General features: G+C 29.0%; 2 protein-coding genes across 2 annotated transcripts; both read right to left on the minus strand.

Annotated features, from left to right (window-relative positions):
- Positions 1-11,906: 11,906 nt before the first annotated feature.
- Positions 11,907-13,401, minus strand: LOC114190217 (BTB/POZ and MATH domain-containing protein 4-like). The gene is made up of 4 exons (XM_028079018.1): positions 13,037-13,401; positions 12,605-12,944; positions 12,194-12,473; positions 11,907-12,121 (listed from the first exon to the last, which is right to left on the minus strand). Exons 1-4 carry the CDS (start codon positions 13,399-13,401, stop codon positions 11,907-11,909), a joined length of 1,200 nt encoding a protein of 399 aa, XP_027934819.1.
- Positions 13,402-16,848: 3,447 nt separating this feature from the next.
- LOC114190228 (uncharacterized mitochondrial protein AtMg00810-like) lies at positions 16,849-17,351 on the minus strand. Its single transcript, XM_028079028.1, has 2 exons — positions 17,195-17,351; positions 16,849-17,081 (listed from the first exon to the last, which is right to left on the minus strand). The coding sequence occupies exons 1-2, from the start codon at positions 17,349-17,351 to the stop codon at positions 16,849-16,851; spliced, it is 390 nt and encodes a 129-aa protein (XP_027934829.1).
- Positions 17,352-24,847: the final 7,496 nt, after the last annotated feature.

Below are 24,847 nucleotides of genomic sequence, written 5' to 3' on the forward strand. Positions count from 1 at the left end.
TAGTGACCAATTTTGATACCGATTTACAAAGTAAAAACTTATCAGTTATTAACTAGTCACTATTATGAATAAAAAAATTATAATTGGTCACTAAATTGGTCTTTAAAATTAGCTACCATGGTTTTGACTACCAAAGAAAATTGGTCACTAAATATTAACTACTTAGATTTTGGCTACCAAAATGACTTAGTTTCTATATTGGTTTCTACTTAATTAATGATCAATTTAGTGACCAATTATAAATTTTTATTTATAATAGTGACTAATTTAGTAACGAATAATTTTTTATTTTTTAAATTAGTATCTAAATTTGTCACTGTAGTGACTAACAACTTTTGATCACTAAAAATGGTTACTAATTAAGCATTTTCTTGTAGTGTTTGTTATATTTAATTGTTTCATCCATATAAATTTTCTTTTAAATTAATCAATTAAGTATCTTTGATAAGAAAATATCTACAAAATAAATAAAAATATTTATAATAAAATTTATAAATTATTTATATTTTTAAAATTAAAAAAATGAACATATGTTAAAACATATGTGTTTAATATAACCCAACTAAGGGAGGGGGGTGAATTGGTTATTTTGGTTTTTCACTGTTATAAAAGGAATCTTGAAAGTATCTTTAATCTTTAAAACTCCAATAACCAGTTTTCCAAATCTGTAGTCAATGGACTGATTTAATCAATTAGGAAAGACATAGAAGATGAAAGAAGCAAAAGAACACAACAATTTTTATACTGGTTCGATTCAAGATGAATCTACGTCCAATGTTCTCCTAAGCAACCTGAATTTAGGAGAATTCCACTAAATCAATAGAGTTACAAGAATTACAAGAACATCTATATAATTCAAGACCCTAAAGACTAAGGAGCTTGATCTAAAAATCAAGAACTTCCCCTAGAGGCAATGCCTCCACACAATTGCACCTAGACCTTCACTCACACAGTGAATCAATAGTGAATAGAAATACAATTCAAAAGAGAACAAGGAACGAATACACCTAATAGATGTGCAGATGTGACACTCAATCCTAATGACAGGTTTGACCCTCCAAGATTGAATCCATCATCAATATTCTTGAATGTCCAATTGAATGATCTCCCAATAAAGCAAGAACTCTACGAATCTCAATCTCAAAAAAATCTCTTCTTGATTCAGTGATGCGTAATTTTCAAACTGATTTCAAATCTGTTTTTAAATCAGAGTTCTACTGTTGAGATTAGTGAATTAGGAAATTTACCTAATCGATTATCGTAGGTGAATTTTCACTGCATCAGCGCAATGCCCTCTGATAATCCATTAGTTAAATATCTAATCCATTAACGAGTTCTGCATTTGACATCTTCAATAGATTGACAGCTAATTTATACAGTTCAAGCTTGACTTACATGTAATCCTAGATATGCATCACTTATACAAAAGATAAGTTCAGGACTAAGCCTAAAACAGTAGAACAGTGACACAAGGAGTTTGGACATCATCAAAATCAACTTTGTTGGATTGAGCAAGCTCCCCTTTCAACAACATAGACGTAGTGCATGTGTTTTCACTAATATATGTTAAAAGAAATTAATGTGTCAACTCCAACCTAGTCCTATTCTTCACATGGTGTGTTTGGATTTTTGCTTTTTCTATACATGAAGATAAGTTCATCCTAATTGCAGAATCGATATAAAGTTAAAGTAAAACACTTGTTTTAAACATCCAAAAAGTAAAGGTCTGAATTTATTTTAGTACTAATATTCCTCAATTAAATTATTTATAAAATTATATATAAAAAAATAAGGCTTCAATTTTCTTTTTTTTATATTTAATGTGTTAAAACCTTTTTTCAATAAATTATAATTTTGTATAGGAAAAAGATAATCATTAGTTATAGTCATTTTGATTTCTTCTTACTTCTTTGATCTCTATGTGACTTATCATTTACTAATCTCACTCATTGTCTCTCTTTGCTTTTTTCTATTGTAAAGTTCTTTTTTTAGGGTTTTGACAAATTTCATTCCTTGAGTCTCATTTTACCTTTGTGTACCAATCTTTTTATTCTCATTTATTTATGGTTAGTATGTTTATCTTTTTATTTGTGTTGTTGTTTTTACTCTATTTGTTGAATTTGTATTATAGGATTATAAATGTGTTTCTTTAGTCCAATTTTATTTTTTGGTACTTTTCAATTTATGGGTTTCAAGAATTTTTTTGTATATATTTTGATGAGGAACTAAAATTTTTGTTTGAATTGAATTGTATAACTATTAATTAGGTTAGATCCTTTTGGTAAATAATGAAGATGAAATTTCTAATGAAATAAGTGAATGAATACGAATTGAAATTGGATAATAGTGTAAAAGTTAAATAAAGTTAATTACGACAAATTAATAGATAATTTGCATAAAAAAAAGCTTCCAAAAACAATAAAATAAAAGACATTATTCTTAAATTTGTTTTAGGTATCCCAATTTTTTGAATCAATCAATGAATATCGGTGGAATTTGTTATAATGAGGGTATATTAATTTATTTTGTCATTCTTAATTAATATTTGTCATAATTTTCCTTCTTCAATAATTAGGTTATTTTTATTTTTTGGTTTGAGACTATTCTCATTTTATTTTCAAAACAAATTTCGTAGTTAATAAAAATATTTATGTTGAAATTACCTAAGAAATTGGTACAATTTATGATTAAGTAAATAATTGCCAGTTTTTTAGAGAATATTATTTTTGTCATTTTAAAAATTTTAAAAAGATAATATATATATATTTTAATTATACTCTGACATTTAATTAATATAGGGAGAAGGAAAAGTGATAAGTGTGATATAATAGAGAGAAAAAAAGTTAAATATGTTTGTCTATACTTAATGCAAAATTAGAATTTATATTTATCTTAAACTTAGTCCGTCTCTAAACTTTTAAAATCAAAATATATATATATATATATATATATATATATATATATATATATATATATATATATATATAAAACAAAAAATTTACGTGTTATATAACATTCTAGAAGCATTTCAATGGTAGAAACTGTTAAATGATATAAATAGTCCAATATCATACATAAAAATAGTACTAATATTTTTATTCTCATTTATTTATGATTAGTATATTTATCTTTTTATTTGTGTTGTTGTTTTTATTCTATTTGTTGAATTTGTATTATAGAATTATAAATGTGTTTTTTTAAGTTCAATTTTGTTTTTCGATACTTTTCAATTTATGGGTTTCAAGAATTTTTTTTTGTATATATTTTGATGAGGAACTAAAATTTTTGTTTTAGTCCAAACATCATAAATAAAAATGTAAAAGATTTAATTATTGATTTAGTCCTCCAATTTTTTGCTTGGGTTCATTTTGGTCCCCTTGCTACTTTTGAATTCAATTTAGTCCTCCAACCTTTTAAAAATGTTCAATTAGTTCCTTACTATTTTTGATTCAATTTAATCCTTTTTTTTTTTTTAAAAAAAAGATCCAATTTTGTCATTTTCAATTTGAGACCAAAATAGCAATTAAGCTTAATTACAACTTATATGTACATGTTAAAATAATTTTTTAAAATTTATACATCAGATCATTCCACCTAAATGTAAAAAATTTGAGTATTTTGGTGGGATGTAAAAAATTAAATAATTTTAGTATTTAGGTGGAGTGACTTGATGTATAAATTATAAAAAATTATTTTAAAATGTAATATAAGTTGTAATTAAACTTAATTAATAATTTGGTCTCAAATTGAAAAGGACAAAATAAGCTTAATTACAACATATGTACATGTTAAAATAATTTTTTAGAATTTATACATCAAATCATTGCACCTAAATGTAAAAAATTTTAGTATTTAGGTGTGGTGTAAAAAATTAAATCATTTAAGTATTTAGGTAGGGTGACTTGATGTATAAATTATAAAAAATTATTTTAACATATATATATATATATATATATATATATATATATATATATAAGTTATAATTAAGCTTAACTATTAATTTGGTCTCAAATCGGAGAGAACAAAATTGGATTGTTTAAAACAAAAAGGACTGAATTGAATAAAAATTAATAAGGGGACCAAATTAAACATTTAAAAAAAATTGGAAGACTAAATTGAACCAAATAATAACAAGAGGATGAAAATGAACTAAAGTACCGAATTATAGCACTAAATTACTAATTAAGCCAGATGTAAAACATATTTAACGTAGATAAATACAATAACACATACATATACATTAAAAGACTTAATTATGATTTGAGTCCTCCATAAATTCATGAACTTTCAATTGTGTTTTTGATAAATTGTTATGATCTATTGAGTCCTCAAAATATTAAAGCTTTTAAATTGAGTTTATGCCACTCAAATTTGAGGGTTAACTATGTGGTGGTAGTCATCTTACACTTTAAATGTTACCACATAATACTAAAAGAATTTAATGATGAGATTTCCCTCGAGAATTAACTGTATGTAACAACAAATATTTTTAAACAAACTAAAATTAAAAACTTAAAAATATAAAATTAAAAGATAAAATAATATATAAAATTAGATAATAATAAAATTATGAAATTGGAGGATTAAATCATCAATCAAACCAAATGTAAAACATATTTAACTTAGATAAATACAATAACAAATAAATATACATAAAAGACTTAATTATGAATTGAGTCTTCGATCAATTTGAAAACTTGCAATTGAGTTGTTAAAAAATTATTATGATATATAAAGTCCTCAAAATATTAAAACTTTTAAATTACGTTCATGCCACTCAAATTTGTGTGTTAACTATGTGGTGGTAGTCACCTTACACTTTAAATGTTATCACATAATTAACTGTATTTAATAAAAATATATTTAAGCAAACTAAAATAAAAAATTTAAAAATATAAAATTAAAAGACAAAATAATATATTAAATATAAAATTATATAATAATAAAATTTATAAAATATAATTTTATAATTTTAGTTTCATAAATTTTTAATTATCTAATTTTACAATTCATATTTTATATTCTATAATTTTATAATGTCATAATTTAAAATTTTTAATTTTTTAATCTTATAATTTCATAATTATATTATTTTTGTAATTTTACAATTTTACAATTTTATAATAATATAATAATATATTTTTATATTTTTTATAAATTTATAATGACTTTATTATAGAATATAAAATATTAACGGTAAAATTAGATGATTAAAAAATTATAAAAATATATGAAATTAAAATTATAAAATTTTATTTTTTATTTAATAAGTTAATAATTTTATTATTGTCTAATTTTATATCTTTTATCTTTTAATTCTATAATTTTAATTTGCTTTGAGAATAATTTTCTTTAACTACATAAAACCCAAAAGAGATCATAATGATTCATGGTCATTATAATGTCTCTTGTAAGAGAGTATTATGTGGAACACTTATGTTATCATGTCATCCAATTAACAGTAAACTTGACCGCGGTAACTCAATTGTAAAAATTTTAATATATCGAAAACTCAATAAATCACAAAAATATAATAGAAACTCAATTATAAATTTTCAAATTTATCTAAAACATAATTAAACCTACATTAAAATTATAAAACTGCATTAAAATTATAAAACTGAAAGAAAAAAGGTATAATAATTAACTTTCCTACTTAATTATATAAATAAACAAATTTTTATTTTTGAAGAATAATTGGAATGACTACTATAAAATAATAGTTTTATTATCAAATAAACCTAAAGTGTAACGTTCAATGAAATTCTATAACTCATCCGTTACAATTAATACAATCAATAAATAATTAAATGCATTAGATACGTTATGTATGATTTAATTCTTAATAATAAATGCTATTTAAGATTTAAATAATAAACCGTAATTAAATTCATTTAATGTTACACAAGATTTTGAAATTTAGGCAAACGTTCATTATATGGGGGCACAGTAAGAATTATTAGGAGTTATATTATTCCATATCAGTTACAAGCAAGGGATCAAAAATTAATATTTAAATCGTAGAATAATAAGATTTATGCTTTTACATCATATTTACAAATTATATTCTATGTATAATTGTAACATAGTAATATCATAAAATCGTGGTACAAAATTGTAAAATAGGATAAATTTATGTATTCTTTACTTTCTTTCTTTTTGCAATGTATTTAGTTTAAATTAAACCTAAACCAATCTAAGTTAAAAAATTTTATTTTTACTGTGTAGTGATCACATCTCATCAAATTATAGATTAATAAATTAGTTGTTAAAATTCATTTTGCAATTAAAAATTAATACAAAGTTACACTATCACAAGACCACCTAACTAAAATTTAATATAATTTTATTTTTTAGCCATTAATCTTGGATACACACGAAACATTTATTTTGTCTGATGATTTCATTTCGATTATCTTGGTTTCTTCTACTTTTTTTATTTAAAAAGTTAAAATTTAATTAATTTCTACTTTCGCTACAAATCAATAATTATTTTATTGGTAGAACATTAGTTACTTTGCACTCACAAAGTTAAAAGAAGATTATAAGATAGTTCCTTCTCTTTATTTACTCCGAAAAACATCTACCCATATATACTAAAAGTAGCTATTGTCTCCTAATAACACTCACACGATCTTTTTAATATTTTTGTTTGCCTCCATCATTTTTATCTCTTTTCTATCATATGTGTCTCCACGTTTATACATTTATATATTCATACCATTCACAAAACAAAATGCAAAAGCATAGTCAATATTATAATGGCTTGAAAAACATCGATACTATTGTAATGGTTTGGGTGTTTCTAACCTTTCTATTGATGTATTGATGTTGTTAGTATTCTAATGGTTTATAGTAGGGATGACAAAATTACTTGTGTTTGTGGAAATCTGCGGATAACATTCGTGATGGATAGTTGGTACCCATAGGTATTTGTTATCCGCAGGTAGCGGATAACATGTATTTTAATACCCGCTTCTTATAAATGGGTCGGGTACAGGTATCATACTATTTATACTTGTGGGTTTCCGTTACCCGTAAAAAAAAATTGTTTTATTAAATTAAATTTACGAAAATTAAATTTTAAATTTATATTTTATTAGATTAAAGTATGTGTGAAGTTCTACAAAGCATACAATTGACAAGTAATAAGTGTTTACAAATATACCTTTATCCAATCATCATCAATTCCTGCCCTAATTATAGTTTTAATCCAATACATCACATAATGTCCGCATTCAAAAGAACTATTTTGCCTGCTACACTAAAATAGCAAAGAGAGAAATTATTCTAACATATAACTTATATAAATATTAATTAACTTATAGACGTGACTCCCAACCTTTGGAGTTATAAATTGAACATTTTGTTTATCTTCTGTTTAGTAACTGGTTTGATGCTACCATAACTCTGGTTAAATTGAAAAATTGTCAGTCATAATTGTTATATACTAATTGGATGTTATGGAACTTATAACATTACCCTTGTAGATACTTCTTCATGTCATGGTTGGGTTTCTTATGAATGGAGCAAAACCAAACAATTAGGTACTCGTCAGAGATCATCACTCATGAATCGCAGACATAAAATGTCTTTTTTTTTGTGTTAGTGGATAAAAAAGTAATTTTTTTCTAGGTAATAGGTACAAATACTATAATATTCGCACCTAACCTATTTATAAATGTATATTAAAATACTCTCTATCTACACATATCTATTATCTGCGATTACTATCTATTCACCTTAGTTTTTATCTAGGAATACCTCCCATAGACACGAATATTTTAATGATATCTCTCTTTGTTCCACACTATTTTATGATAGATAATGTCGTCTAGCAATAGTAGAAAAACCACAATCTAAACAATAAGAAAAAAAGTAAAGAGAAACTAAAAACAAGTAAAATGTAAGTATCTAACGCATGGTAAAAGAAAATAATGGGACCTAATGTAGAATGTAATCACTTTAAAATGAACCAACTTATAGATGAAATGAATCTGGGAATGTTGACTCATGGATAGACACAAATGCATGGATCTATATTTACCTAATCTAGATGGGGTAACATTAGATGAGTCATAAATTAAAGGTAGAATGAGAATAACCATAAAGGGTACATGAAAGTACACTACAAAGATTTTGAATAAATTGTAATTCAACCTTTAGCTTCACAATCCTTTAAATAGTGGCAAAAACTATTTCTCTATAGTGTACCAATATCTATATAAGTTCAAATAACATGGTACCAGGTATACATGCCACATAATCATCTTACCATATATATATAATAACAACCTATATCCGTAATATAATAAACTACATTTTTCTTAATTTTCTTCGTGTATTATTGGCGTATATTTGAATCTTCAATTGGTCGTCTATATATCATTAAAACTTTTTTATTTGAAAGGCAGTAACTAATAAAGTAGTTAATAAACTTTTAGTTTATAAGTTTCAATATAATGTATTAGCTTATTTAACTGGAAGTATTTGATAAAATTATTTTATAAATTCGTTGATAAATATAAAATGACATACAAAATATGATTACGTTGTATTTTGTAGACAAAAAACTATTATTATATACTTTTAATTTTTTCAAGTAATTAAATTGCTTGGTAATTCTGCTTATTTTTCTTAAAGTTGCATATATTTTTTAATTAAATAAGTCATTTAAGTTTTAAGTTTATATATAGTGAATATTAATTATTATTTTTTATTTTCATAAACTTAAAATGTTTCATTTCTCAATTTAAATTACTGTAACATTGATTTTTTTCTTACAATTTTCATTGCATATTATCTTCAATATGGTTTTTAGTTTGCAATATTAAATACTTTTTAATTTGAACTAAAAAAATTGAAAAGTAAGTCAACAACTAATAATGGTTAGTTAGCTACTTTAATTTCTAATAAGTAATTGTTTATATAAAATTGAAATATGTAAAAATAAGCAAAAAAAAGAAATAAAGATGGTGAGAAAATGTACTAAAATATAAGAGATAATGATAAAAAGAATTAAATAATTTATAATTAGAAATTAAAGTAAATAACTTGTAACTTATATGGTAGGAATTAGTTCATAAATTCATTGCAAAACGTTGATCATACTGTGCAACAAAGACTTTTTATACTGATTAAAAAAAACTTCTTATTTCGATTCTAGAATTGGCATAGATAGAGTCGACATAGAGAATTTTCACTTTTTATGTCGGTTTTGGAACAGCTGGCATTGAAACTTTCCATGTCTCTTCTTCGTTCCATCTTCATCAGATTTAGATCCATTCTCATTTCATTTCCAAATTTTCCATGAGGCCCTAATTCCACCATTGTTCTTCACCTTCAAACCCTCAACAATGGCGCAAGATCTCAAATCTTTAAACCTCAAACTCTTCATTCACATCCACGAGGTCTGCGTTCTCAGTACCCCTTTCTCCGCCTTCAATACCACTCTCGTTGCGTACTTCTTCACCAAGAAGGTCTAGGACTCTAGTGTCGGCATAACAAACACAATAAACACATTTTACCAAATGAGAGAGTTGTGAGAGAAAACATGAGCGCCACAAGAGCAACAACCATCGAAGTGAGGAGGAGAGATGGCCACTAGAGTGAGGAGTAGACAATGGTGTAGAGAGGAAGAAAGTGTAAATGTAGTTGGAGAATATTGAGGAGGAAAAGGAAATTAGACATATTATGTTGGCTTTAGTGAAAAACTGACATAATATCTTTATTTTAAATTTAAAATAAGGGTTAAATATGTTTTTGGTCCCTTAAGTTTCAGCGAAATTTGGAATTAGTCCATCATCAAAACTTTTGACCAATTTAGTCATTCATCTTTCAAAATGCATGAATTTAGTCATTTTAACCAAATTTTGTTAAGTTTATCTCACGTTTCAAGCGCATTTCATGATAGTATTTAAATTATTTACACTGTTTGACACATTTTTGCTTCAATGTTAACTTAAATACTATCATGAAATGTGCTTGAAACGTGAGATAAACTTAGCAAAATTTGGTTAAAAGGACTAAATTTACGCATTTTGAAAGATGAATGACTAAATTGGTATAAAGTTTTGATGATGGACTAATTCCAAAATTCACTGAAACTTGAGGGACCAAAAACATATTTAACCCTTAAAATAATATAATGTCTCACTTTCTATGCCAGTTTTAGGTATATTGACATAAAAAATCTTGCACTTTATTACAAAAATGTCACTGCTTCCACTTTCTTTGCCAGTTCTCGATATATTTAGTTTAGAAATTCTCATCATATTATAATTTTATCACTCTTTCACTTATTATGACGACTGAATTATCCATCATAATAAGTCATCATAAAATTTAATTTTTGCACCAGTGTAACACAAAAATTTGATAATAGAGAAATTCAAATTTGTTAGATGGTAGAAGGTAAACAAATGAATAAAAATAATCATACACAAAAGTAACACGGTTTGGTTGAATTGAAGTGTTAACAAAATTCAAACGGGAGAATCACTTTAACCCAAATAATACAACTTCACTTAACCCAGTTGTTCTCTTAGAAAACCTTCAGTTAGAATACAACTCAACTTTTTAGTTAGCTTCTAATGAAGTTAGAAAGAGTTAGAAAGACTTATTTATAGGATAAATACAATTATGACTGACACATGAAACACTCGCCAAACTAAGGAGGAAGAAACATGAACAATTCTTCTGATTGCAGAACAAAACAATTATTATAGTGTCTAACCAAACGGTCTCATTAGACGGTCCATGGTTTAGTAAACGTTAAGAGACCACACGATTTATTGAAACCATCTACTGCATATTAACATTGGACATGGTCTAATACTAGTAAGGCAAGCTAAAAACATTTTTATCAAGATTTTACTAAGCTAATTCTTCACGTTATAAATTAATTAATTTTTTTTAAAAATAAGTTGCTTTTCTTCTAAAATGCAAATTAATTAGTATGTTTTTCTTCTAATAAAATAAAGAAGAAAGATTGATTGACTCAAATACTAGAGAAGGTATCACTCTTAATGAATGATATTTTATGGAATCTTTAGAATGGAAATGTTGGGTACATATACTTACAACTATTCTGAAGTTCCACTATTTCATATGTACAAATATCTTTTATGAACAACTGAGAATCAAATATATATAACCTTCAATTTTGTAAGAACTTATATTGCTAAATATGAACAATTTAAAATACAAGAATTTGAAAAAAAAAAGAAAAGAAGTTTCTCTTAAATAACTAAGACTAAACTCGTTTGGATAACTAATGATAGATATATAATTTGATTACACTCAAAAGCTCCTATTTCTAAGACTGAATCAGTGAATTGAATGAAAAAAAAAATACAAGTTTAAATTATTAAATCCATTCATAAAATGAAAAAAAATAATATAACAGTCTGAAGTCTTAAATCTTTTACTTATTTATCAAATTGTATTGCATAATCCCAATAATAATGTATACATATATATATATATATATGCTTAACCTTTCATTTCCAACTGAATGCCTCTGTGATCCAAACAACCGACTGTATAATAAAGTCCTAGAAGACATATAGTATATATCATTTTATTATTTTTGTTGCTTTAAATAGATTTTACAAATAGTGCTAGTCTAAATTAAGAACTTTATACCTATTTAGTTTTATTTATAATAATTTATTTAAAAAAATAGTTAAGTAAATAAATTAATCAGTATATATATGTTTTATTTTGGCCAGTTATATACAAAGAATTTGTGCAATAAACTACTGTAAAATTTAAATAAAAGAAGATAAAAGATATATAAAATAAGACAACAATGTCATTAAACTTGCAAAAGTAACACTAAACAAATTGAACATTACAACATTGCACAATGACAAACATTACTGTTTCTTTTAGTTTAGTTTGTACTACCAACCCACATGGTTTTCCTCATCACTGGAAGGATTATAACTTGTGCTCTCAGCTTCTATTTCATTAGGCTCAGGTGTTGATGCATCACTGTCATCATCACCATAAGAAGATTTCACACGCCCAATTCCTGCTGCCACAGTCTTTAGCAGTTCAAATATAAGATCTGGACAATTTTCTTTAATATGCTTGAAACCATCAGATTTCAGCACAGCTGCAATGAGAGAAATCACATCACAATCAAATGATTTTGTCAAACAACAACGAACTAAGCAAGAACACTCACCATTAAGGTTTTCTGCTGAAAATTGCAGACATGTGGACTTCAATCCGGTGGCCTCATAACAATCACAAATAACCAGAATATGAGCAACAGAATTTATAGATATATGTTTGCAAAGAACAGATTCACACATCAACTTTAGCCTTGGTAAGTCGTACTTGTGTGCAGCAGCCAGAACCTTTGTTACATACAATTCTGAGAGAGAAGCCATGGATGAAGACACTGACAAATGGAGTTCTTCATCTTCTATAAGAGTATCTTTATATATAAACTGAAGTAAAGCCTTGACACAAGAAGTAAAATTAGATAACTAAACCAAACCAATGATATGATATGATATGCAACACCGAATAAAACCTTAAAAATGAATAACTGAGATTTAAACACACATGACCTTGTCGTTAACATTGGTACCTTAAAAACCTTGGGCTCCATGTCATTAACAAGAATCTCTCTATCAACCTTGTCGGTTCCACCGAAAAACTGAGATTTAAACACACTTGACCGAGCCGCCAATACAATCTTATGTGCATAAAACTTGTTTCCTCCAACAGAAAAAGTAACATCAGATGATTGTTCATCTTCAAACAGCATCTCAAAACTTTTTGCAATGTTAGATTCAGGAACTTCTATAGTCATGGAATTCTCTACTTTGGTAGGCAAAACCCCAACAGTGCAATTTAGTTGAAGACAATCATCTTTGAGGTACGTTGAGTGTTCAAAGTGAAAGCGTTTGTAATAACGATTAATCCCCCTAAAAAAACAAACACAACATCATAATAGAACATAATAATGCAGAAAAAACAGATAAATGAAAATGTTAAAACAACAATAGATGAAACAAACCACATATCCCCGGTTGATAAAATGTGAGGCTTAGTCCCGAGGGTGCCATTGAAGTGACCAAGGACAAAGTCCACCCCTTCCCCTCTTTGGTCTAGCATGGACAATTCAAACTTGGCTCGAACATCATCAGCCTCGGAAAGTAGCGCAACGTAAACCGAGACATAAACTGTGGCGTGTTCGTGGGTGTCTATACCGTCAGGGTAGAAGTGTATAGCCCACTCATACCCTCCAACATTGAACGTCTCACTTGCAATAAATCTTCCCACTCCAATTCCCTTAACCAGAGAATAACCCTTTAGCTTGAACTCATGTGAACCCTTTACTATTCCTGTCACTGATTCTGAACTTGTGCAGTTTATATTCATATGAGCCATTTTCTACCTTCAAGGTCGCTGAATCTGTGAGCAACAGATAGATATAGATGTTTCTGCTAATGGGGATTAGTTCTGCATTTTCACTCACCTGCTTCACATAAATACTCCTTCAGTTCCATTATTATTTTTTATTTAATTATCATCTTGCAAATTCAAGAAAACATTAATTAGTGCCATTTCTGCTTTATCATTCATTTAATATTTAATTAATTAATGTATATATATTTATTGTGATGGAGAAACCAAACACGTAATATAGAAAACTTAATAAATATTTTACTAAAATAAAAAATAATAATTTATTATTACATTTCTTGAATTCTCCACAATAACCTATAAGAAACGGATAGTCTATGGATAAACCAGTAACGTTTTCAGAAAAATAATTAATAAATTAAAGAAATTAATATTTTCATGTAAAAAGTTAATGAATTGAACATGTTTTTTTCTTTTTCTTTTTTAATTTATATGATAGTTTTTTTTTGTCACATTATTATATCTATTCACGTTGCCCCACTTTATATGCATTAATTAATATTTTACAACTTATTTATATTTAACATTTTACTATTTGTTCTCTAATTATAACGTCATTTCAAAAATATCATTCAACAGAAAATTTGCAGCTGCTCTCTATATTGAGTATGTCAAGTTCAACAAGGTTCAAATCAAAGAAAGAAAAAATAATGAACAAAAAAATAAATTTATTGATTTTTTTCAATTTGTTTGTTTTAGGTTAGCATTATTTTACATTGCAAATAAAAAGATTAAGACAATTATGTGAAAACGGTTAATGTTTAATAATAATAAATAAGTTTATTAACTTGTTTTATATTTAATAGTAAAAAAATTGCATTAAATTTAGAACAACAAATTTGTTTTTGAACTCATTATATTTTTTACCTTAATTTGTTCTTTTTTAATTCAAGAGTGAAAACTCCACAATCATAATAAAATTTTATTTTATCACATTCAAGATGAAATTCTACAATGTGATAAAAATTTTATTTATTCTTTATTTATTTACTGTATTAAAATTTTAATAATTTTTGTATCTACGTGTAAAAAAACTCACGTACTAATTGAGATACAAATAGTACAGTATATTGAGTTTTTTTCCAAAGTTATAATAATAATTATTATTATAATACTAAATTGAATAATTTGTAGAGATTAAAATATATATATATATATATATATATATATATATATATATATATATATATATATATATATATATATAATGTTAATTATAACGTCTAATTGACTATAACGCTAGTATATTAATTATTTGTTTATTTGTAATTTCAATGCACAGGAAAGAACTAATTAAAAAAAAAAAAACGTTTTACGCGTTTATCTGATTAGGTCTCTTATAAGTCTTTCCATGTTTAATTAAAAAAAAAAAAAAGATGAGGCTGTTTACGTTGGATAAATAAATGGTGAATAACTTCAGTGATAAAATAATATAAAAATATATGGCAGTTTTAAGATTTATAAAATAATTAAATTATTTTTATATGAAAAGTTATTTTAATTAAATATTAAGAAAATTTTAAACATTTACATTGCAAAAACTTATCATCAGACTATTCTTTCTGAATAATTTTTCAAACTAAAATAAAAAAGTATATGACAAAATTTGTAGCAAAACTTTTAACTTTTTATATGTTGTGCATGCAAATAAATTCCAATTTAATATAAATGGTGTGAACACCTTGTTTAGAGACTCCTCATCATGCCAAAATATAATGTGTTTCAACAATTTTTTTATCATTTTTTACATTGGCAAAAAAAATAAATAAAAAGGGACTTGGTCATTTGGCGGTCAGGAGATCTGTACTAAAATTTTATTCAAAGTTGAAAAGTTACCAAACTAATTACACTTGATGTGAAATTACACCAACACAAGAATATAAAAAAATAACAAAAAAATTACATAATTTGATTAAAATATTGATAAACTATAATTTATAAAGACAATTTATTAAGAATAATTTTTTTTCTCTTATAAAATTCTTTTAGATATTTGCATCTAAAATATTTTTGTCTCTAAATAATAAATACTCACTCATAATAAAAAAATTTGTCAACAACAATCGACCTGTTTTATACAAAATATGTATTTATACAAAATAATTATAAAAAACTACTTTTTTTTATGTAAAATATGTGAAATGATTTGCATAAAGTTCTGAAACTATACTCAAGAATGATTAAAGAACATGAAACATGAAACAAACGTCAAACTACTGAAGAATCATATTAATCATAAAATTACTTGTATAAATTTGTATCACTTTGCTTCGTACAAACATCCTTGTATAAAATTGTACATCAGTTAGAAGTAAGAAGGAGTCAGTTACGTCACTATTTTTATACCATACTCCTATGTGATGTAAAATATGCATATGAACATTTACATTAGCCAACAAAATTATAACATAATTATGAATATTTACATATAATGTTCTAGAATTTGAGGTAAAATTATTTAATTTTTAACATTGTCTTTTTTGCAATTTATGCCACAGTAATCTTCTTTTCTTATTTTTTAGCAACGGTAACAACAAAGCTGACTGTGAAATTTTGTGAAGTCATCTTAATGTTTTGTTTATTTTTGTGACATCTTTGAGATGCTGGATGTACTAGGGAGGACCTTTGAGTTGGGAAGAATAGGACAACCTCAAAGGATACCATGAGAAAGCATGAGAACACTCACACCAATCTAGATGACAATCCTCTTTAAAAATGTGACCTCCAACTCTCATGTATAAAGCCTCACAATTTCACTAGCCTAACTGATTTTTTGTGTTAGTATTTTAAGGTTGTTAAAGGGATAATTGAAGGGATAGAGAAAATGTGTAGATAGTAGAGTGTGAAAGTAGTAGTTGGAGAAGTGTATTTTGTAGTTGAGAGTAGTTGTATTGGATGTTGTGTTAGTTGTTCTTGATTTTCACAAATGGTAGGATACATGGGTATTTATAGACCCATAGATTATTCTAGAAACTTCTAGCTAGAACTTGTGCAAATAATTCTACATTTTTTTACATAGTAGAATGTTCTTGACTTTTCTTCCTATCCTAAGCTTTTCTCCAATACTGTAGAAGTTTCATTATATTTCAATAACTCTATCTTAGATTTTTCTAGATTGCTCTAGAATTTGCATTATACTTTAATACTCCTCCTTGATGCAAATTTGGTAACTCCAAGCATAGCGCGTAATAGTTCAAATCTTGGTCTTGGTAAGACCTTTGTGAAAATATCTACAATTTGATCTTCTGTCGGGCAATACTCAAGTTGAATCTTCATATTTGCCTCTACTTCTATGATGAAGTGGTATTTAATTGCTATATGTTTTGTTCGACTGTGATGCACTGGGTTCTTTATCATTGCAATAATTGATTTATTGTCGCAATTAATTGTAGTAGGGCCACTTTATTTTTCTCCCATATCTTTGAGTATTCTTCGGAGCCATATAGCCCGACTTGTTGCTTCAGCGGCTGCCACATATTCTGCTTCAGCGGTTGATTGTGCAACTGTGGCTTGCTTCTTTGACGCCCAAGAGAATATTCCTGATCCAAGTGAGAAGGCATAGCCTGAGGTGCTCTTCATGTCGTCCACTAACCCTGCCCAATCACTATCAGTATAACCAAGCAATGTTGGATTGCCTATGGATTTTTATCATATATCATACTCTTTAGTTCCTTGTAGATATCTTAAAATTCTTTTGCCTACGCCAAGATGTATTTGGTTGGGTTTTGCATGAATCTTGATAAAAGACTTGTAGCGAACATGATATTTGGTCGTGTAGCCGTCAGATAAAGTAGACTTCCAACTAGACTCCTGTATCGAGATGCATCGGCTTCTGGTGCTCCATCCACCTTTTTTAGTTTCTCATTCATCATTAGTGGTGTGCTTACAGGTTTGCACCCGTACATCTTAAATTTCTTCAGCAAATCTTTTGTATATTTCTTTTGTGAGATGAATATTCCATCATTTCTTTGACTTACCTCTATGCCGAGGAAATAACTCATCAAGCTAAGATTAGTCATCTCAAAGGTCTTCATCATATTTTCTTTAAACTCCATCAACATCTTTGTATTGGTTCTAGTATAAATAAGACATCTACATATAGAGAGTAAAAGAGTATGTTGACCTTGGGTCTTGATGTATAGTGTAGGCTCACTCTTGCTCATCCTGAATCCCTGATTGATGAAATATTGATCGATTTTATTGTACCATGCATGAGGAGCTTGTTTCAGGTCATATAAAGCTTTCTTCAATCTCAACACTTTGGCTTCTTGGCCTTTAGCCACAAATCCTAGTGGTTGCTCTATATAGATCTCTTCTTCAAGAACACCATTGAGGAATGCAGACTTGACGTCTAATTGGTAGATGCTCCATCCTTTTTGTGATGCAAGGGCTATTAGAGTTCTTATTGTGTCTAGTCAAGCAACTGAAGCAAATGTCTCATTGTAGTATACTCCAGGTTGTTGTGAATAACCCATAGCTACCAACCTTGCCTTGTGTTTGTGTATGGTACCATCGGGGTTTAACTTTGTCTTGAAGACCCACTTAACTCCAATGATATATTTATCTTTTGGACAATCTGCTAGCTCCCAAGTTTTGTTTTTCTCTATTGTCTTTATCTCTTCTTTCATTGCCTTGACCCAGGCTCTAGTATGGCCAAGTTGCAAGATTCGTAGATGTCTGTTAGAGATCTGATTCGTCTCGGAGTGGATTCATGCGATGATTCTTCTTGATCTTGAATTGATGTTGGAGTTGTAGGAGATTCTGGAGTTATAATGGTATATTGATCATTATCTTCTTGGCTTGTAATTGGTTGATTGTTGGGCATGTATATTGTCTTCCTCTCAATTTGTTCCTCTTCCCAGTTCCAAGTAGCGCTTTCATCTACTTCAATGTCTTTATTGATAGTTAGCTTCTTTGTCTGAAGATTATAGACTCTGTAGCCTTTGGATTGTGTACTATATCCCAAGAAGATGCCTCGTACGGTCTTGTCTTCTAGTTTGTGTCTCTTTTGGTCTGGAACATGAATATAGCAAACAGATCCAAATACTCTTAGATGTTTAGCTGATGATTTCTTACCGCTCCAGGCTTCGATTGGAGTTTTGTCTTGAACTGATTTAGTAGGACATCTATTGAGTAGGTAGACAACAGTGTAGACTGCTTCTGCCCAGAATGTATTTGGTAGTCCTTTCTCCTTCAGCATTGATCTCGCCATCTCCATGACTGTGCGATTCTTTCTCTCCGACACACCATTTTGTTGTGGAGTATATGCGACTATAAGTTGTCGTTCTATGCTCTCATCTTCGTAGAATTTGTCAAACTCAGGAGATGAGTACTCCTTTTCACGATCACTTCTAAGTACTTTTATCTGTTTTCCACTTTGTTTCTTGACAAGAGCCTTGAACTTCTTGAATATTCTGAAGACTTCTGACTTTGCCTTTAAGAAATAGACCCATGTCATTCTAGAGAAGTCATCAATGAAGAGGATGAAGTACCTATTGTTGTGATGTGAAGGCGTCCTCATCGGTCCACAAACATCAGTGTGGATCAATTCTGGTAAGTCTTTTGTTGTCCATGCTTTGTCTGTTGAGAATATTAATCAATGTTGTTTACCGAGGAGACATCCTTCGCATGATTCATTATTCTCCTTTAAGTAAGGAAGATCCCTCATCATGTTTTTTCTGATATAGAAGCTTTAAGGCATGTGTGTTGAAGTGGCCAAATTGCCTATGCCAAAGCCATGAGTCATCAACTTCCACCTTCATGACAATATTAGTTCCAGGTTTGAAGCTTATGGGAAAGCTTCTATTTCTCTTCTCCGTTTTTACTTCACAAATTTCTATCCTTCTACTGTCATAAATTTTGCATGTATCTTTCTCAAAGTGAAGATAATACCCATTCTCCATCATTTGGCCAATACTTAAAAGATTTTCTTTAAGATAGGAAACTAGTAAAACGTCCTTGATGAATTTCGTACCTTTCTTTGTCTCCACCATGACAGTTCCTCTACCTTGAGATTCCACTGTGGCACCGTTTCCAAGTCGAACTTTGACATTGATAGATTTATCAATGTCTTTGAAGATGCTTTAATCTTTGACCATGTGATTGCTGCATCCACTGTCCAAGTACCAATTTCCTTTCCCACTTGGAGATTCTTGATTAGCATAGAATAAACGTTGCTCCTGGTTATGTTCTTCAACAAAGTTTCCTTGATGCTTATTTTTATTACGACAATACTTCTCCATGTGACCAGGCTTCTTGCAATAATGACATATTGGCTTCCCACGATGCCAACAGTCTTTTTCTACATGACTTGACTTATTGCAAATGCCACACGGAGGATATTTATCTTTCTTGCTTCCAGAGAAATTTCTAGAATCTTTACTTTTAGAATATTCTTCAATATTTTTCTTTTCTTCTTCTTCTCTCCTTTTGGGTTGTAATTTGAGCTTTGATTGAAAGGTATTTTCGACTGAATTTGTATCAGCACGATTATGTAATCTTGCTTCGTGCACTCCAAGGAGACCAACTAATTTACTTATCGATAGAGAAGATGGATCTGAGGAAGTTTCTATAGAAGCTACTATGGAATCATATTTCTCCGTAAGAGTGATAAGAATTTTTTTCTACCACTCTTTTTTCCTTAATTTCTTTTCCATATAACTTCATTTTATTCACTATTTCTTTTATTCTTCCATAGTATTCTTTAATGGTCTCAAATTCCTTCATTCTGATGGTCTCAAATTATCTTCTTAGATAGTGTAGTTTAACGGAGCATACTTGTTCATTGCCTTCAAATTCTTCTTCCAAAATATCCCATGCCCTTTTTGCAGTTTCTGCATCCATGATCCCCTAACGATAGTTTCTCCCACAGCTTGTTGAAGAACAAACAATGCTTGGGCATCCTTTTGTTCAAAATCTTCTAGCTTTTTTTGTTCCTCCTCAGATAGAGTCTCAATATTATCTGGTTTTGTATAACCAGATTGAACAATATCCCACAATTTTTGTGAGATAAAATATGTCTTTAGTTTGAGTTTCCAAATGTCAAAATTTTCACCGGTAAAAACTGGTAGGGGACTGAAGAAAAGTGAACATTGTTAGAAGCCATGGAAAAAACTCTCTTCTTTTGGAAGCATAGAAGGAAGGTTTTGGAAGTAATAGAATAATTTTTCTACGCCCAATAAATGATCGAACGTAGTTCTGGTACCACTGTTAGTATTTTAAGGTTGTTAAAGGGATAATTGAAGGGATAGAGAAAATGTGTAGATAGTAGAGTGTGAAAGTAGTAGTTGGAGAAGTGTATTTTGTAGTTGAGAATAGTTATATTGGATGTTGTGTTAGTTGTTCTTGATTTTTACAAATGGTAGGATACATAGATATTTATAGACCCATATATTATTCTATAAACTTATAGCTAGAACTTGTGCAAATAGTTCTAGATTTTTCTACATAGTAGAATTTTCTTGACTTTTCTTCCTATCCTAAGCTTTTCTCCAATACTCTAAAAGTTTCATTATATTTCAATAACTCTATCTTAGATTTTTCCAGATTGTTCTAGAATTTGCATTATATTTTAATATTTTGCACCATGCAAGGCTACCACTGGATGTGGCAAGCATCATCACATAAGACATGTTCAAGATAACTATGTCAGAACCCACATCTAGAGGAAGTGCCAAGCCACTAGCATTCCCAAGCCTCATTACTGAATTGTGCAAAATGCAAGGGGTTGATATCTCATTTCATCCAAGAAAGAAGTTGAGGTTGTCAATCAAAAAAACACATATCCAAACCAACTGCACTAATGAACTAGACAATATGGGGGTAGATATCACACCTCATCCAAGAAAGAAGTTGAGGTTGCCAATCAACAAAACATATATCCAGACCAACTACATTAATGAATTGGACAATGTGCAAGGCCTAGCGCAAAAACTTCATCCCAACGCTAGAGCATAATATTAGCACCAACAATCCAAGAAGCTAGTAGATTCCCTAAAGTCCATTGAGTCACTTCTTTCACACGTGCAGCATCAGCTAGTAGCAACCTACAGGGGTCAAAGGCCCTCTAATTCATCCTTTAAAATTTTACTCAACAACAACTTAACCAACCTCTTTAGTTTATGACACTTGAAGAATTTATGGCATCACAACTTGGCCTAAGGACAATCCATTTCAAGAAGAAGGGGTTGGTGGTGCAACACTAGAAGCACAAGGTGCAACAATAGAAAATCAAGCACAACCAACGCTTGAGCCATAACCACACAACTCAAGCAACAACACCAACATTGAGGCTGGTGGCTCAAAAAATGTGTAAGGCACTGATGCACATGTTGATGCTTCAAAAGAAAAAGACGCCAATATTGAAATTGGTGCATTTGAGGAAACTAAAAAATAACCCCTTACTGAAGGATTTAAAAATGTACAAGAAGAAGGCAACAACCTTCTAGCAATGAGGAGGCAGCAATAACACAGACAAAGAAGAGGGGCAAGGATCTGATGAGTTCTTTGAATTTAAGAGAGCCTCTAAATCATCCAATCCAGTAGATTAGTGAAGAAACCACCATCATCGTCAACCAATAAAACAAAGTTATTTTTAAGTTTTTTGCATTTTAATTTTAGTTTTAGTTTTTAAATTGTGTGTTAGAAGTAGTTTTTTTTATTATTAAGTATGCATGTCTTAGGTATCATAGGATGTAAATACCTTTTGGACATGGTTGGATTAGGAACTAAGTAGAAAAGGAAAAATACACTCTAAAAAACTGTTTTGAAATCTGAGAATGCAAGGAAGGAAAGAAGAAATAACCATGAGTACTTAAAAGCAAAATTGACACAATGTAGGTCAGCTTTTAGTTAAAGGTTGACACATGAAAGTGAATCTGATCTTGTGAGTTGAGTGAGCCAAACACATCATGGGAGAATGAGAGAAACACATAAGTGATTGAGCCATAGGTTTTGTGTCTAATTTTTTATAATTGTTAAACATGATTGGCATAAAAAGGATCAAAGGCAAGTTTTCTCGTGAAAATTTCTGCATAATCTAGACCAAACAACCACCTTGCATAAATTTTTGAAAAATACTCCTTTTGAACCTTGGCCTGAAACATGCACCCTGAGTCTAGAATGTATGTAACCCAACCTTTCTTACTGATGAGAAGGATGCAACAAAGGTGTGTGTGTGTGTATGTGTGTGTGTGTGCCATGAAAGGAAATGGTGACTTTGAAGTGGATAAAAAGGAATAAAGTTGGGGTATGCTTTGAGCATACCCAAAAATGCAAAAATACAAAATGCATTTTGAAATTGAGGCACCTCAAAACAAAAAATAATGTAGCAAAGCAAGTCAATCAAAGGTTTACTCAAAGGAAAGGAAAAGAAAAAGAAATTGGGTTGAGAAAAAACAAAAAGAAAAGAAGACTAGAATAACTAGACTCATTGCACTTATACATTGTTGTTATCCTTTTTAGTAGTGAGTCTTGTTTGTCTTGTAAGACAAAGTTCTTTCATAGCCCAACCACGTTACAAGCCCAAAAGACCATATTGATTTTGCCAATTGTGTGTAGGGGTGGCAAAACAGGCCAGCTAGCCACGCCTTTGGCCTATCAAAAATGGGTCAGGTTGGGTTGGCTCGCCACTAAGAAACGAGTTGGACAATTCAACCCACCTCACCTTAGGGCGGGCTGGGCCACCCCCTTTTTTAATTTTTTTAATTTTTTTAATTTTTCTTTTAACTTTTTTTTTAAATTTTGTTTATAAATTATATATATATATATATATATATATATATATATATATATATATATATATTTAAACATAAAAAATAAAAGAAAAAATGGATTGGTGGGTCTAAATGGGTTGGCCTGCCAGTTGAGCGGGCTAGGCGGGCCGGGCCACAAGGTTGGCGGGTTGGAAATTCTAACCTGGTTCACCCTTTTCAAACTTGCAAACCTCTACCTCGACCGAGAGACAAAAAGTGATCTGATCATGCAACAAAGCCACTCATTAGCAAAGACTCAATATGAAGACCAAAAAGACACATGCCAACAAGAAAAACTCACATTCACAGGAGAATGAAACAGACGAGAAAAAGGAAGATAAACTAACTTACCTCAAACAAGAAATTGATTGTTTGATCTTGATGAGCTCTCCGCAAGGAACTATCCACCGATCTTGAATTTTCAAAAGGATTAATTGGGAGTGAGCAACAAAAGAAGAAGATGGAGCTAAAGATCAAGGAGAGGATGCATTTAAAAAAAAACGTTTATGTGCTTTTTGAATTAAAACGGGTTGCTTCATTTCTTTTAAAATAAAGGCATATTCACATTTTTAAAGAGTTCTACGATTATCATCAAAACATAATTTATTAGAATAATTCAGTATATCTAAACGATCTAAAGTTATATCATTTTTCTAATTTTTCTTGTGGAATTTTGTACTATACTACACAGATAGGACCAACAAGACCAAATACCCAACCCTAGCCGTCAACTTATAGTCATGTTTGGTATAGATCACTAATCAACTATATAGAAAGACAATACATACATGGTGGCTAAGGCTACAAATCGGTAGGGACCGCCTACTTTAAACTTAGGAAATAACACCTAAATACGCAGAATCAATTCATAGGCATAGTACTTGGACCTTGATCAGGCCCACACAAGTCCAAAGGAGACCCTGCAGCGAGCCAATAAAGGCCCAGCTCATGAGCCGGGTAATCTGTGATTAATATTCTATAAATATAGATAGACCCCAACAATTAAAGGTACACAATCCATTAATACTAAAAATTAATATTTAATTTTAAGAATTCTTGGTGACTTAATCGTTGGAGTCTCTTTTGCATGTAATCTCCAAGATATTCTCAGCTCAGGATAAGATAAGATTTATATCACATTATTGTCCTTGCAGGAACAATTTTCAAAGATCGGTTGTCTCCGTTTGAGAAGGATTGGACCGATTATAAAGCCTCTTTTACCATATATATATATACCGTTTTAGTTTCTGTTCATTATTTCTACCCAGATCTTTAGCTTCTTGCACAATCGTGTTATTCGGACAGAAATATCTTATTTATTTGAATTATTAATGATAATTAAATTGAAGATTACACACTATATACTTAATAAAATGTAACTGGGTCATGTTATTCAATTGCTTCTTTATTATCTGTTTGAAGTAAAGAATCTGAGTGAAACCAATAATATAAAATGGTCGTTTAACTTTGAGAAATTATTTATGAAATGCAAAAGGGGTAATAATATTCATAAATTTCGATAATAAATAGATAGATTAGTTTAAACATATACTCCTAGAAAACAATTTAAATGTTGAGTTCTTAAATTAATTCTATTATAGATTCAAGGAAAGGAAACATTGTGAAACTTTTATTTAAAAAGTCTTACT

Source organism: Vigna unguiculata, chromosome 1 (assembly GCF_004118075.2).
Source record: "Vigna unguiculata cultivar IT97K-499-35 chromosome 1, ASM411807v1, whole genome shotgun sequence".
In the NCBI taxonomy this organism is placed as follows: domain Eukaryota; kingdom Viridiplantae; phylum Streptophyta; class Magnoliopsida; order Fabales; family Fabaceae; genus Vigna; species Vigna unguiculata.

What these genes read in the sequence shown, in the direction of transcription:
- LOC114190217 (XM_028079018.1), bottom strand. Translation starts at nt 13,401, where the DNA reads ATGAATATAAACTGCACAAGTTCAGAATCAGTGACAGGAATAGTAAAG. An exon ending in TTATCAACCGGGGATATGTG is followed by an intron (nt 12,945 to 13,036) that starts GTTTGTTTCATC and finishes TTGTTTTTTTAG; the next exon opens with GGGGATTAATCGTTATTACA. An exon ending in TTCAGCAGAAAACCTTAATG is followed by an intron (nt 12,122 to 12,193) that starts GTGAGTGTTCTT and finishes CTCTCATTGCAG; the next exon opens with CTGTGCTGAAATCTGATGGT.
- LOC114190228 (XM_028079028.1), bottom strand. Translation starts at nt 17,351, where the DNA reads ATGTACGGGTGCAAACCTGTAAGCACACCACTAATGATGAATGAGAAA. An exon ending in AAATATCATGTTCGCTACAA is followed by an intron (nt 17,082 to 17,194) that starts GTCTTTTATCAA and finishes AAAAATCCATAG; the next exon opens with GCAATCCAACATTGCTTGGT.